Source organism: Heteronotia binoei, chromosome 1 (genome assembly GCF_032191835.1).
Source record: "Heteronotia binoei isolate CCM8104 ecotype False Entrance Well chromosome 1, APGP_CSIRO_Hbin_v1, whole genome shotgun sequence".
NCBI lineage: Eukaryota > Metazoa > Chordata > Lepidosauria > Squamata > Gekkonidae > Heteronotia > Heteronotia binoei.
In genome coordinates, this window is record NC_083223.1 from 174,273,825 (window position 1) to 174,288,903 (window position 15,079).

The 15,079-nt window shown below is 37.7% G+C and overlaps 1 protein-coding gene across 2 annotated transcripts in view; it reads left to right on the top strand.

Annotated features, from left to right (window-relative positions):
• BIRC6 (baculoviral IAP repeat containing 6) overlaps positions 1-15,079 on the top strand; it is a 224,539-nt gene that overhangs the window by 69,265 nt on the left and 140,195 nt on the right. For both annotated transcript variants that reach the window (XM_060244345.1, XM_060244352.1), the window contains exons 30-39: positions 1,359-1,578; positions 2,333-2,466; positions 3,445-3,582; positions 4,446-4,573; positions 5,199-5,330; positions 6,560-6,775; positions 8,939-9,122; positions 10,369-10,524; positions 11,602-11,735; positions 13,952-14,105. In XM_060244345.1, coding sequence (XP_060100328.1) covers positions 1,359-1,578; positions 2,333-2,466; positions 3,445-3,582; positions 4,446-4,573; positions 5,199-5,330; positions 6,560-6,775; positions 8,939-9,122; positions 10,369-10,524; positions 11,602-11,735; positions 13,952-14,105 — 1,596 coding nt within the window. The remainder of the gene's footprint in view (positions 1-1,358; positions 1,579-2,332; positions 2,467-3,444; positions 3,583-4,445; positions 4,574-5,198; positions 5,331-6,559; positions 6,776-8,938; positions 9,123-10,368; positions 10,525-11,601; positions 11,736-13,951; positions 14,106-15,079) is intronic.

Below are 15,079 nucleotides of genomic sequence, written 5' to 3' on the forward strand. Positions count from 1 at the left end.
TTGCTCTTTTAGTGGGAGTGCGATAAATGTATCACTCCTTTTAGGGACATAGGCAGTATGTGCAGCACAGAGGTATTTTTCCTGCATAGTAACTTGGATTTCAAGGTATATTGAAAAAAGGTTATGCTTCATAAAAGACAAGAAAGGAGTAGTGTAGAGGCTGAAAGATGAGTTGAAGGCACAGTCAAGGCTTAATCTTGAAAGCTTTTGTCGTTTTGTAGTTTAGTTTGTGAGGCACCCAGGCTCTTCTCACATTCACTGTATAGTTGCACTTGGGCGTCTTTGCTGCAAATGCAAGCAAATATGTCGTAAGTACCAGGCAGTGGCTTCCTTGCCCCAAGTCAGGTTCCTTACCACCTTTGCTTCTAATGCTGGATATGGCTTAGCTACAGTGCAGGAACCTTGTCAGAGCAAACATGAGGTTATTGTGACCTCCTGCCAAGAGGTCTCTGTGTAGTCTGAAGGTATTGCCTGGAATTGTGTGGGCAATCAGGACAGTGAGCAAGCATGAGAGGCAGTTGTCAGTGCTATGATTATATATTGTGGGAAACTGTGACAGTAGTTGGTGAAAGCACAGGCAGACTAAGCAATATGGTTGCTTTTATATATTGGTAAATACAGGGAGATATCGTACAGTGTGCACAGCTATGAATCTCTGCAGTCAACCTGTGACAGAAATTAAGGGACTTTCCTAGGGGCCAGAGGCTGCAGTGTCTCTTCTCTGTACTCCTAAGGTGGCTTTCAAATAAATACTTAAAAGCAATGCATAATCATAACAAGAACAATTAAAGGCCACATTAAAACTAATAGTATCATATTAATGATACCATCCAGGACAGGTAGCAATAAAACCTCGTAGCATAAAAATACCGAATTATCTTGTCAGATAACAGAATCCTTAAAAAACAGTTAAAAGTTTGGGAAAATGAGTTCCTTCATTTGACAGCTAAAGCTTTATAAACTTAATGTGAAGCAAGTGTTCGTGGAGAAAGTAGGCAGCATCTTCCATTTCAGTACTTTTATAAGTATTTCTTCAAAATGCTAACCTCCTGGTGGAGGAGTACATCACACAGTGTCTGGTGAAAAAGTAGGAGGAAAATTTACAGGTAAACCCTCCATTTACTCTGATATTTAGTTCCCTGAAGAACACACTTCCAGTGGGGAAATAATTTTTTCCGTAGACATTAGTGATGTTTTATGTATTAAAGGAGAATTCTTAACATTGGCGAGTTAATAAATTTTGAACAGAATAGTCAGTAAATATACCTTGATTAGAAACAGTTTTTAGCTAATCCACATAATGTTTAAATACAGATTTTTTGGCCTTTTTAATGCAGTTGGTCTTGATTTCTTAAAAGGACATTCAGTTCCTGTGGTTCTGCAAAGTACATTTCATGCTCAAGCTTGTGAAGAATTGTTTAAGCATTTGTGTATCAGTGGAACTCCGAAGATACGCTTGCATACCGGCCTTCTTCTCGTTCAACTATGCGGAGGCGAAAGATGGTGGGGACAGTTCCTTTCAAATGTTCTGCAGGAATTGTATAATTCGGAACAACTTCTTATTTTTCCACAAGACAGGTATTTTTAAGATGAATTTTCTTTGCTGTTCATCAGTTACATTGCTGGCTAATCTGACTAGAAAAATATTTATTCTTGAACGTTTCTTATCACTGGAATTCAGGAGTATTTATTATTTATCTATTATTTTACATTTCTACCCTGTCCTTCCCAAACAGTCTCAGGGCAGGTCACATCAAGAACAAAACAATTACATAAATTTTAAACAACTAGATAAAACATAAAACCAAACAGTCAGTTTACTAAATAAAATTAAGAAGTCAGATGGTGACCATTTCAAAGACCTGGTCCCTGGCTGAACAATAAAGTAGATGATAATAATCATAATCAATCACTACTCCTGATTGGGCCAGCATGTAACAGGGAGGCCATATTGATATTGAGTAGGTAGAAAGCATGCTGGATTTTAGAATTCTTTCAGTATCAAACAGAGATCCATTTGTCATCGCTAAGGTTGTGATCATCTACCATTTGTTTCATTTTTTAATACAGGTCTTTTAGATTTATGTTTTCTAGGATGCTTCCATCATAAAGGCTTAAAATCTCTGCACCATATATTTCCACATCACAGTGATTTAGTTCTTGACCTTGAGGAGTCAGCGCAGAATCTTAGTAGTTTTGCACATTCTCTTAGTTGTCTTTTCTCCAGTTCAGCAATGTACATTTGTCCATTTGAATGTTGTTGCCTTGCAGATACTTAAAAATTAGAATTACAAATAACTCGGAATTCTAAAGAATGTGTGTTTATGTACAGGGTCTTCATGTTGCTTTCTTGCATTGGCCAAAGATCACTTAGCAACACTGGCGTCTTAGAAAGCTTGCTGAATTTGTTGGATAATCTGTTGTCTCCTCTTCAACCTCAGTTACCTGTGCACAGATGCACTGAAGGTACAGGTATTGTAGATTTCTGTAGTCATCACAACATTGCTTTTCTCACTAAAACTATGCTTTGCAGAGGGGGAGGCAGGTTAAGCATATGCACAGTTTCTGATCTCCTCCACTTGTTAATTTGTGTGTGTGTGTATTTTAATTAGTGTTTAAAATACCTAATGTGAAAAAGATGTGAAGGTAATGTTTCTGGTTGCATATCTTGTTTTTAACTGAATTTAACTGCAGCTGCTTAATTGCACACAGCATCTTTCTTTACTTTCCAAGAGGCCTGTGGGTTTGTGGTAAACACTTTAACATGTACACAGAGAAAAGACATTCAACTGTTAGGAATGCTTTCCTAAATAACTGGGCTTCAGATTTTCCTATACCCTTCAAGGACTGCAGTAATTGGGAAATCATAACCTAATTAGTTCTTGTGATACTGTGTCTTCATTCTGCTTTGGGTACACTTTTGCTGGTGCCCTTGTGAAAAAGCATATAGAAGAAGATAATATTGGATTTATATCCTGCCCTATACTCAGACTCTCAGAGCGGTCACAGTCTCCTTTACCTTCCCCCCTCACAACAGACACCTTGGTAGGTGGGGCTGAGAGAGCTCTTACAGCAGCTACCCTTTCAAGGACAACTTCTACAAAAACTATGGCTGACCCAAGGTCATTTCATCAGGTGCAAGTAGAGAAGTGGGGAATCAAACCCAGTTCTCCCAGATAAGAGTCCGCACACTTAACCACTACACCAATCTGGTAATATGACAACATTATCTTAGTCTTATTTTCTATTACATGATGAAATGTTCTCACTGAGGATTTTATACCCAATAGGGAGAAGAAATGGTGGAGGGGAGGGCTTGTTTATTTTAAACTGTGAAAATATGTATGTATCAATTTCCCTTAATGACATTTGTATTAAAGCATTTTCTTATTTTCAAACCTTTATTTAATCTAAAACCAGATAATCAAACTGTCCTATTTGCAGGTGTTCTAGACATTCCTATGATTAGTTGGGTTGTAATGCTTGTGTCCAGGCTCTTGGACTATGTGGCAACTGTGGAAGATGAAGCCGCAACAGCCAAAAAGCCTTTAAATGGAAAAGACAGAGAGAGATTCTTGACAGGTGCAGTACAAAATATTTTAAGTGGTAGAGTTTGTTTCTGTTGTCTGAGAGTAGATACAGTACAGTAGTAACATATCCCAGCTGTTGTTTTTAAGGAAGACTGAAAATAGTATATTATTTATCTTCAGCAATGTCAAAAATGAGTGTTTAATATACAAATATATGTGTATATATTTGAAATTCAGTTAAGCCCTGAACACTAAATCCCAGACCAAGGAGAAAGTCAGTGATGGTGGCATGATACATATCTCCTGAATGGGTACACTTGCATTTGCTTTTGGGGATTCCCATAGGACATAATGGCCCTCTTACCATATCATTCTTTGCCAGCCCTTGGTTGTGTGCATGTAATGATACACTTAACCATTTATTCCAGTGGCAAGGCCCTCTGCAACTCTGTTGTCCACACACCCTGGTCCTAGTTTTCCCTAAAGTTGTGCCTGCAGGTTTTGTGTACTCATCTTGCTTGCTTTCTCTCTCTCGGCTTAACTTCGCGAACGAAGATTTAAGAAAGGTGTAGCTTTCTTATTAGCTGGATAAATTGTGGCATACTTGGCCAAAATCATAGGGAGAAAGAAAAAAAAACTTTATGTGCTGTTGATATTCCTCTTAATAAGAATGGTTCATTTTCTATGGTTTAGGAGCTTCTAATGGAATATTTTACATGGGTTTATGCTAATTCTGAGTATTTCTTGCAGTATTTATGTAAATGCACAATAATCTATCATATAATTGTATGATTTGAGCATTTAAGAACCTTTCATTTTTCTCTGCAAGAAATGTACACACAGTGTTCAGTTTGTGCATTGAAAATTATTTGAGTTTTTATCAGGTGGTAAAACTGTTACTTTCTTTTCTCTTAGGCAATCAATGGAGTTTCATTAATAACAATCTACATACACAGAGCCTCAATAGGTCTTCAAAAGGCAACAGTAGTTTAGATAGATTATATTCCAGAAAGATAAGGAAGCAACTTGTTCATCACAAACAGGTAACTGTGGCTTACAGTGGTGGCTTAACTTTCCGTTGTGGTTTTGTTTCCTGATTTCATACATGTAGGTTAGCCTGAGTGCACTGAGGTGAGGTGACAAATTGGAGGAAATTCCAGGTGCCTGGCTTTCCCACAGCAACCATGAACCTTTCTGAAAGCATACAAGTGTGGCAGAAATTGACAATATAATAATTGCAGACAAGGGACCTGAGGAGATCCTATGTGTGCCCTGTTGGCTGAAATAGTAAATTTATGCCTTCTGGGCAGAAGAGGAGCTCACATGAGTCTGACACTCAGGGAAAGGAGCATGACAAAAAGATTTAGGAACCACTGAAATAAAGGTGGCAATAATTTAACTGTTGCTCTACCTAACTAGCTAGGAGGCTTGGCCTTGAGGTCAAACAGATGGCAACTGATTATTCACAATCTGTGAAAACTCACCAGTCACTAGAAACTTAAATCTTTTAAACTGGCTTTGTAATTTAGTTCCGTTGGCAGCCTGTTAAGGATTTAATATGAAAACTAAATTTTTTAAAAATTAACATTACCATCATATGAAAGTGCATATCTATTTTGCATCTTGTTGCTTACATTTTCATATACTTCTGTTAACATTTTCTTTTAGCAACTTAACTTATTAAAAGCAAAACAGAAGGCTTTGGTGGAACAGATGGAAAAAGAGAAAATACAAAGCAACAAAGGATCATCCTATAAACTTTTAGTAGAACAGGCAAAACTAAAACAGGCCACGTCAAAGGTATGATGTTCTGCAATTATATTTATTGTCTTGTGCAGAAAGACCTATTTCTGCAAATTCAAAATATGTTCCGAGTTCATTTTTTTTTTATAAAAAAAAGATTTCATTCTGCCTCTTTAAGGTTGATCTGTTTGCTAATTTGTTCACCTGATGCATTATCTTGGTTTTGGAACTTCTCCTCAGTTGATTCAATTAATAGGCACCTGTTAGTTCCTCATAGTAAAATTTATCTGGGGTATTTACTGAGTGTGGTGTTATGATCATGATACATAGCACTGTTTATGAATTTGTTTGGCACATCGTTAGATTTGGTTTGTAACAAAAACAGTAATTAAAGAGTGTAGATAATTCTCCCTTCACCTTATTTTCATATTTTAAAAGAGTACTTTAGGTTATTGAGAGCTGAATAAATACTCTGTGTGTGTGCTCGTGCATGTACTAGACTGGGGGAGGTTTTTTTAAATGGCAATTGCAGTCCAACATAGCACAGCAAACTACTTTTGTAGGGGTTATTTGAGATATGGCATGGATGGCTGCTGCTTCAAGAAAAAAATTTAAAATCACACCAAGTACCACTTTGGCAAGCCTAAAGTAACTCCCAGCTTGTAGCCTACAATATTAATTAATCATTGTATGTTAAGAAATTTTACATTTTACTGCAGTTCTGCAACTGATTATTTCCTTCACTCATGTAAACCATCTTCAGTCATATAAACCCGTTTCAGTGGGGAGGGCGGGATACCAATCTAATAAATATACAGAGTTTTAAAGTTACATACCCCTTGAAATTAATGCAGCCCTCTTCTTCCCAGCCTGAATTCCCCATTAACTACTGTTAGAATATTTGACAAGCCTGCTAATCACTTTATTGTAATATTTCTGGCAAACTAATTAGGGCAATCATAGCTTTGTTGCCTTAAGATAGTGCTCCTTAACCTTTCCAACCCAGGACCCATTGAGTTGCAAGCATGGAAAGAGAGGCAAGGGGTCTGGCACTGAATGCTTTCCCTTTAGTAGGTCTTTTCAAAAGGCATTAAAAATGGCTTGCGACCCAATCCACAGGTTGAAGATTTCTGGCCTAAAGAGCAGTTAGAGATATTGTTGATTTTCCATTATATGCTTTCTTTATGCATTGCAAATAAATCTTCAGATTTATTTTATTGTTGCTCTGTATGTTAGTGGTGAGCTGAAAATTACAGAAGTGTGTTCTGTGCTTTTGGCTTATGCAGCACTTTAAGGATCTCATTCGTTTACGTCGGACTGCAGAGTGGCCTCGTTCTACATTAGATACAGAAGTATCAACTACAAAAGAAACTCCAGAAATTGAACCCCTTCCATTTACATTGGCACATGAACGTTGTATTTCAGTAGTGCAAAAGTTGGCACTTTTCCTGTTGTCGATGGATTTTACTTGTCATGCAGATCTGCTGCTTTTCGTGTGCAAGGTACATAATATATTACATGATTAACTAGAGCCAGTGGGGAAAGATGAAATATAATATATCCAGCCCTAACATATACCTATGGCAGGCTGAATTATTGGCTATCATGGGATTCCTTTTCAGTATCTGCCTGATAGCCTCTGGTCAAATCAAAATATATAAATTATGTAAGCAGATGAATTGATCCAGGGAGACCTGACTTTAAATCTCTAGTTGGGTAGGAAATGTACTGGCCATTTACAGGTTAGCTGAGCTCTCCCACCATAATCAACTGTTCCCTAGTCTGAGGATAGCATTAGGTAACTAAGAGGTATTGACTGGAGGAAGAACAGGATACAAATGGGGCTCGCAGAAAAGGTGGGATATAAATCTAATAAAATAAATAGATAAATAAATGTGATATGATTTAACATTTTTGTGTCCTCCACAGTATTTGCTATAGGGGAATTTTGTGATGTTCCAAAGATAAATCCCATGAATTTTAAGTAAATAACTGTGTGTTTTTCATATGGCAGAAGGAACAACCAAAACTGATTAGAATCTTAAAAGACAGGTGTGTTTGTGTACTTGTATTAGCATTTCAAGAATCCCAGCTACAAATACAAGTTGATGGGATGTGAACTGGCAGAGACTGACCAAGAGAGAGATCTTGGGGTCGTGGTAGATAACTCACTGAAAATGTCAAGACAGTGTGCGTTTGCAATAAAAAAGGCCAACGCCATGCTGGGAATTATTAGGAAGGGAATTGAAAACAAATCAGCCAGTATCATAACGCCTCTGTATAAATTGATGGTGCGGTCTCATTTGGAGTACTGTGTGCAGTTCTGGTTGCCGCACCTCAAAAAGGATATAGCATTGGAGAAAGTCCAGAAAAGGGCAACTAGAATGATTAAAGGGCTGGAACACTTTCCCTATGAAGAAAGGTTGAAACGCTTGCGACTCTTTAGCTTGGAGAAACGTCGACTGCGGGTGACATGATAGAGGTTTACAAGATAATGCATGGGATGGAGAAAGTAGAGAAAGAAGTACTTTTCTCCCTTTCTCACAATACAAAAACTCGTGGGCATTCAATGAAATTGCTGAGCAGACAGGTTAAAATGAATAAAAGGAAGTACTTCTTCACCCAAAGGGTGATTATCATGTGGAATTCACTGCCACAGGAGGTGGTGGCAGCCACAAGCATGGTCACCTTCAAGAGGGGTTTAGATAAAAATATGGAGCAGAGGTCCATCAGTGGCTATTAGCCACAGTGTGTATATGTGTGGGGGGGGGGGGTTTGGCCACTGTGTGACACAGAGTGTTGGACTGGATGGGCCATTGGCCTGATCCAACATGGCTTCTCTTATGTTCTTATGTTGTATAAAGAAACGCTTGCATTTGATCTTCTCCCATGCTAAAGTAAAAGAAAATTAATGCTGCATTTTGTGGAGAGCCTTCTGAATACTGGAGATTTCTAAGCAGAGGTTTGAAATATTAATCAGAGATAAAAATTTAACTCTTTTGAGAGAAACCTCACTCAGCCTAGTCAAGGCAGAAATGAACCTTAAAATCTATATCAGGGAATAGAAGGGCTTCATAGTTTACTCTGTTTATCATCTTATAAATTATTATAATTATAAAAAAACACGATAGACCAAAGTCATACATAAAATGACATGCAATAAAACTGAATTATAGCAGAGAAAAAATTACATAGAAACCATAATATACTGTAATGGGGGAATGCAAAATTTCAGATAATTAAAGCTACAGCTGTTTCCAATATAAACTCTTGTGCAGTTTCATTTTGCCACATTCCTATTCCCTTTGAAAAATATTCTCTTCTAATCACCTGAAATTATGAAATATATATTTTATTAATAAAATATATTTGAATCTTCTATAATGTGTTATATTTGCACACATTTTACCAATATACATAAATTAAAGTGGTATCCGTACAGTGAACATAAATGATAACAAGTGTGGAATAGTTATGTAGACTGCTGTATGATCCCACTTGGAGAATCCAAGCACTGAAGCCATATTAAGCTAAATAATTCCTCAATGGACATTCAACCCCTTATTCTCATTACAGGTTTGCATTTGCATTGCATCCTATATAGTAATGAACATTTCAAGGGAGAATTAAATATACAGCTTTTAATTTTTGAAATTCCATTTCAGGTTCTTGCTAGAATTGCCAATGCAACAAGGCCTTCAATTCATTTGTGTGAAATTGTGAATGACGCTCAGCTGGAAAGACTGCTATTGCTTCTAGTTGGGACGGACTTTAACAGAGGAGATATCTCTTGGGGAGGAGCATGGGCTCAGTATTCTCTGACATGTATGCTGCAAGATATTCTAGCAGGTTTGTTAAAATTTTGTTTCAGTGCTAAGTGTGAACTGTGCCCACAGTGAAGCAAAGGAGTACCATAGACCCAGTGCACTATGGAGGAATGTAAACAGGTAGCAATTTCATTCAGTTGCCAAATTCCAAAATTTAGGATTGACAGCAAGGATGCTAACATTGTACTATTGAGCCACTTCGTGGGAAGGGTGGGATATAAATCCTAAATAAATAAAAAAAATAAACTACTGAGTGGAACCATAGGAAGACTGGAGGTGCAAGACAATGTAGAAGCCATATCCAGATCTTCCTTCTCCCTTGAGTGCATGTCCATAGGTGGGCTGCAGAGTGGTGGCCTTTTCCCCCCAGGCTGTTGATGAGCTGATGTTGGATATCACATTCCTTGGCTAATTGTTCTTCATCCATCACTGTTCTGGGTATGAAATGCCCCAAGATGAGGACAAAATTTGTGGTTGGTTAGTATACAGTCAAATCTTGGCCATAATTACTATTTATTAATACACTATAACAAAAATCTGTGTGTTTTGATACAAGCTTTCTGAAACTGTGGTATAGGATGCATGGATTTTAGCAACTGTTAACTTAATTTGTATGGCCCATATTTTCAAAAACGGGTTCAGCATCTTCTGACATGTCAATGATTGAAATATCAAAACTACTCTTAGTTTAAAAGAGGAGACTTAGACTTTTATCCCACCCTTCCTGTGAACAGGCTCAGGGAGGGTTACAAGATTAGTTATAAGATATCAACACAGTTCTAGACTATAACAACTATAATTCTCACAGATGGCTTTCAGATTGTTTCATATTGAATCAGTGGTGTCCTGGTCTTGATTTTAGTCACTTTCTCACAGGTTGTCAGTCCAGACCTTAAGAGATTATGGTCCTTATAATTAGCAATAATAAATAATGACTGATAATTATAAATAGTGATAGGAGGGGCCAGATTATATTTTGATGTCCACTGCGTCACCCAAAAACTTGGTGAAACAGCTCTGTCTTTTAAGCCCTGTAGAACAGGTCTTACAGGGCCTTGAGCTCTAGTGGGAGCTCATTCCACCAGGCTGGGGCCAGGGCTGAAAACACCTTGGCCCTGGTTGAAGCTAGACAGACGTCCTTTGAGCTGGGGATCACCAGTACTTGCAAGTGGGCCAGGGATCATTGAGAGCTTACAAATGTTCAGACTATTCAAATAAATTCTTTCTCTGGCTGTTCTGGTAAATGAGTTGGATTCTGTAATGTATAGGAGAACTGTTAGCTCCAATAGCTGCTGAAGCCATGGAAGAAGCTGCAATGGGAGAAGAGGCAGGAGCTTCAGCTGTGGAGCCTGATGAGTCTCTTCAGCAGTCTACAACTCAGTTAGTGGAAACTATTGATGAACCTTTGGCACATGATATTACAGGTAAGAAAAGATATATAGGTTGAAACTTGATTTTTTCTAAATTGTAGATGTACTTCAATTCAGCCATCGCTTTTTAAAAGTTAAGAGAAAAATAATTGAAGACCAAAGTGGCTCTTCTAATTTGACAGTATTTTGTGTTTTCCAGTAACATAGTTTTTATACCAATTTTTTAAAAAATTAAAGGTGTGTGCATTAGCATGTGAGCTAATTAATAAATACTTTTTTCACCTGATTCCATTGGTTCTCAGATTGTTTTGGGACCCTGACATGGGCCATGACTCTGCAGATGGGTTGCAAGGCTCCAAGGAAGTAGGTGGAACGGGGTGAGCTGAGAAGGGGAGAGTCAGAGAGACTTATTGGCAGGTTTATGATGTGCAGCATGTCCATGAAATACAGCTTGTTACTCAGTAATGCTATGCATTGATAATTTTGAAAAGAAAAAATAAAAGATAAATGTCTTCATTGCTGGCTGATGTAAAATTCTTGCTTTTTATGTCAGGAAGGGATGTAGACATATGGAACTGTAACACAGGTGGCTTCTGAAAAATAAAGTCTGTTTAGAAGTGGGTTTCAAAAAAAAATAGTGTGAGAACCATTTTAACTGTGGTAGCAGTCAACCTAGATAAGTGTATTTTTCCTTTAAAGCCATACTTGATGTGGACCATCTGTATTTGAAATCTTGCAACACTTTAAATCACTGATCCAGTAAAATACGTTGTTTTAGCTGGTTTTATATTTCATATAATATTAACCATTAAGGCTCAATCAGGTCTGTCATGACCATTCTCTGAGAGATTTCCGTATGGCATAACTGTGCCTGGGTCATCTCCTGCCTTGAGCTTCTCATGTTTGTTATTGGACCAAAGTTAGAGACGACTGAGTGTAGATGCAAGTGAAGGCCTTTCTTTGACTTAGCAGCATGGCATGCCGAGTGCCTGGGGTGGGGGTGCCATTCTTTTATGCCATATGGGAAGTGTGCGCAACTTTATAATTGACTTGTAACTAGATTTTGCCAGTTTTATTTGTTATGGGCCTTTACATTCCTTGGCAGTATTAAGCTCTTTAAATCACCTAAAGGTACCCCACCTCTGTCATCTTTGGAAAAAGATAAAGACATTGATCTTGATTTACTGCAAGACCTGATGGAAGTTGATATTGATCCTTTAGATATTGATTTGGAAAAAGATCCTCTTGCAGCAAAAGTCTTCAAGGTATGGAACACGTGAGTTTTCAAAATAGCTCCTACCTGTAGTCTGTTTTTTCCCCAAAGTTTTATTGCTATCTCTGTCTTGCTTGTATGATACCAAATGCAGTGTTTTGTATGTGGAGGTCATGAAAGTCAAAAGTTTCCTCTTGTAAATAGATACATCACATAACATTCTGTTCTATTTGTCTGTGTCCAGTGGTTCAGATATTGGAACAACTCATTTGCATTTGCTAGGAGGCAGATGGTTTATTTATTTTTGTAGGCTTATATTCCGCACTTTCCCATAGGCGGGCTCAGGGCATATCACAACATAAATTAAATAACAATTAAAAACATACAGATTAAAACCAGAAATAATACAATAAAATTAATATACCAGGAAACAATAAAATAGAATACATCGGTGGCAAGGGCACATTCTACAGATTAAAATAGCTATTGGCCCAAGAATGGAATAATGATGATAATAATAAAATAGCATAGTGTTATAGCAAGGGAGGCCAAGCAGATGGAATAACAGATGGAAAAGGACACCCGCTGCCTCAACCAAAGGCCCAGTGGAATAGCTCCGTCTTGCAGGCCCTATGGTATGGTAATAAACCAGGTAGGGCCTGGATATACATGGGGAGCTGATTCCACCAGGCCAGGCTGGGGCCGAAAAAGCCCTGGTCCTGGTCGAGGCAAGTTGGATGTCCTTCGGGCCAGGGATGGTCAGAAAGTGTTGCGTGGCAGATTGCAATGATCTCCAGGGCTTATATGGCAAGCACTGAACTCAATTTGGCCAGCACTGAACTAGAAGTGCTTCTCATTTCCTGTCCAGAGCCAGCCTTTCTTTTACTTCCATATTAAATTGCCTTGTTCCAATTTTTAAAAAATAACTCATCAAGCTAACTGACTACTATGGGAATATTTGCAATCTGTATTCTTTGATGTAATTTGTATTCATTATTTTTAACGTATGCCAATAAAGGTACTTAACTGAATATTTGCTGTAGTCTGGTGCAGATGTAATATTCCCATTCTTAGGAATCACAGTCTACTGTGGGGTTACATGTTTCCTCCCACTCCTATCCCATATGAGTTTTCTTCCTTTGCTTGCTTTAACTGGTGGCAATGTATTTGTGTCCTCACTGTTTATGATTATTGATAACTAAATTTCCTTGGAACTAGAGATCTGTGCACCCACTTCAAGCTGTAGTTACAAAGGCAGTTGTAGTTGATGTGATACTGTATTATATGACTAAAGCAAACCCTGGGGAGGGAGTGGGAATTTTTTTGTGAGTGGAGAGGAAGTATTCTGAAACCTTGGCACATTCCTATTTTGCACCAGGCCAGTATAGTATGAGAAGCATTCGTGAATATAGCAGTAACAGAGTTTGTTACATAATTGTTTTTGACTAGCAGTGTTGAACTCATTTGGTCTTTTTGGTTTAACTTGTGCAGTGGCTGAATCAGTGCTTGAAAGAAGATTCTAAAGCCACATATATGATATGGGCATTTGACTTGCCTTCTCCCTCCTATATCATATGAATACTAGCTCATTGCTTGTTTCTGTAGGATGGGGTTCACAATTTAGTAGAGGAACACTGTGACCTGTTAATGACCCAGCTTAGATAGCAAGAGTCTCTGGCTAAAATACCCTGGGATTCCTCAGGGACAGTTTCTCAGCCTAACAGTCCTAAGTGTGATAACCCCTGGATCTGGATGATACAAGCAAACCCTTGAAAAGAAACTATTACATTCTGTCTCATTGTAATAATTTTGCCTGACCAAATTGAAAGGAATTGAATCTGTATTGCTGTTGTCTGGGTGGCCTTTACTTTGGTTTGTATTCAGCTCAAAGTTCAGTGTACATTTATTGTGCCACATTAGGAAGCTTTGCAGGAATGCATGTGGGTTTCGTTTCAGACTTGGGTGTACATGAAGAGCAGTGTGCATGTCACCTTCCTCATATAATATGTTTTAAGATTGGCTCAGCTTGCATCTTTGCATGTCAACTTAGCTGTACAAATCGGGATGTAATGTAAAAATTATTTGGAAATAATTTCTCTCTTCATCTGCATCTTCACTACCCTGTAGCACATTATCATTGCAATGTATTGTTACTTCTAAAATACATAAGGGCAATTATACTTAGCAACGGTGGGGGGAAATAAGGTTTTATATGTAGAATCAAAGATAGATAACTGCATATTGTGTTTGTTTTTTATTTCATTAAAGCCTATAAGCAGCACATGGTATGACTACTGGGGTGCAGACTATGGTACATACAATTACAACCCTTACATTGGAGGTGTTGGAATCTCTGTGGCAAAACCGCCAGTTACAGCTGAGAAGAATGGATCACAAACTGTGAGCGTGTCAGTCTCTCAAGGTAAGTAGTTAGGAATGCACTCATTCTGAAAAACTGGCTTGGGCAAGAGCCATTTAAAGTATGCCCGTGCCATGTCTCGGGTCACTTTTGAACATTGCCCTGAGTTTCAAAAGCATTGTGGTTTACCTAGAAGAAGAAGGGGCAGTTATTTAGAAAATGCATGTCTTATTATACCCAGGGATTTCTCCATTGACCTCCATTCTATACCATCCAAAAATTGTTCCAGCAAAAATTTATGGTTCCAGGTGCAGAGATTCTTTTCTTAATCAAATGACATTAATGGACGCAGATATTACACTCTCAAATAATAGTAGTCAACTCTGGGGTTGAAGGAAGGATTCCTGATGGAACTAAACAGAAGGAAATTAAAGATCAAATAACCAAATTTGAATAATTAATTCACAATATAGATAAGGAGAGGAGAAATTAATTACTAAAACATATAGGATATTATTAAATCAGGGACAAACTCCAGTGCATATGATTAAATAAACTGGGAAATAAAACTGAATATTCAATTTAAGTATAAGGACTGGGAACAAATGTTTCAGTGCTTTCCTTTCAAATCAATCTCAAGAGGTTTACAAGTGCATGCATTAAAGGTGTCTCAGAGGTGGCATTTCACTCCAGTTGGGATAGCCCGCTTAACAAAAATAGATGTGGTGGTCTTGTCCAGTTATAGCAGATTTTTTGAAATCAGTATTTGCAGAGATAATTTAAATAACCCAGGAACAAAAAAATTATTATTGGACTAGCCCCGCTCAACTTATTAATGAAAACACCCAATATAAACAAACAAACAAAACCCTTATTTGGAATAGTTTTATAATTTGCTTAATGGAATTTTGAGACTGTAGCTCATTAAAGAATTATTTTTAAAGTATGGTCACCTTTACCTGAAAATTTGAATAAAGCTTTGGATAGTTATATTAGAGGATACTATTTCTCAGAAATGGAAATAATGAAAATTAAGC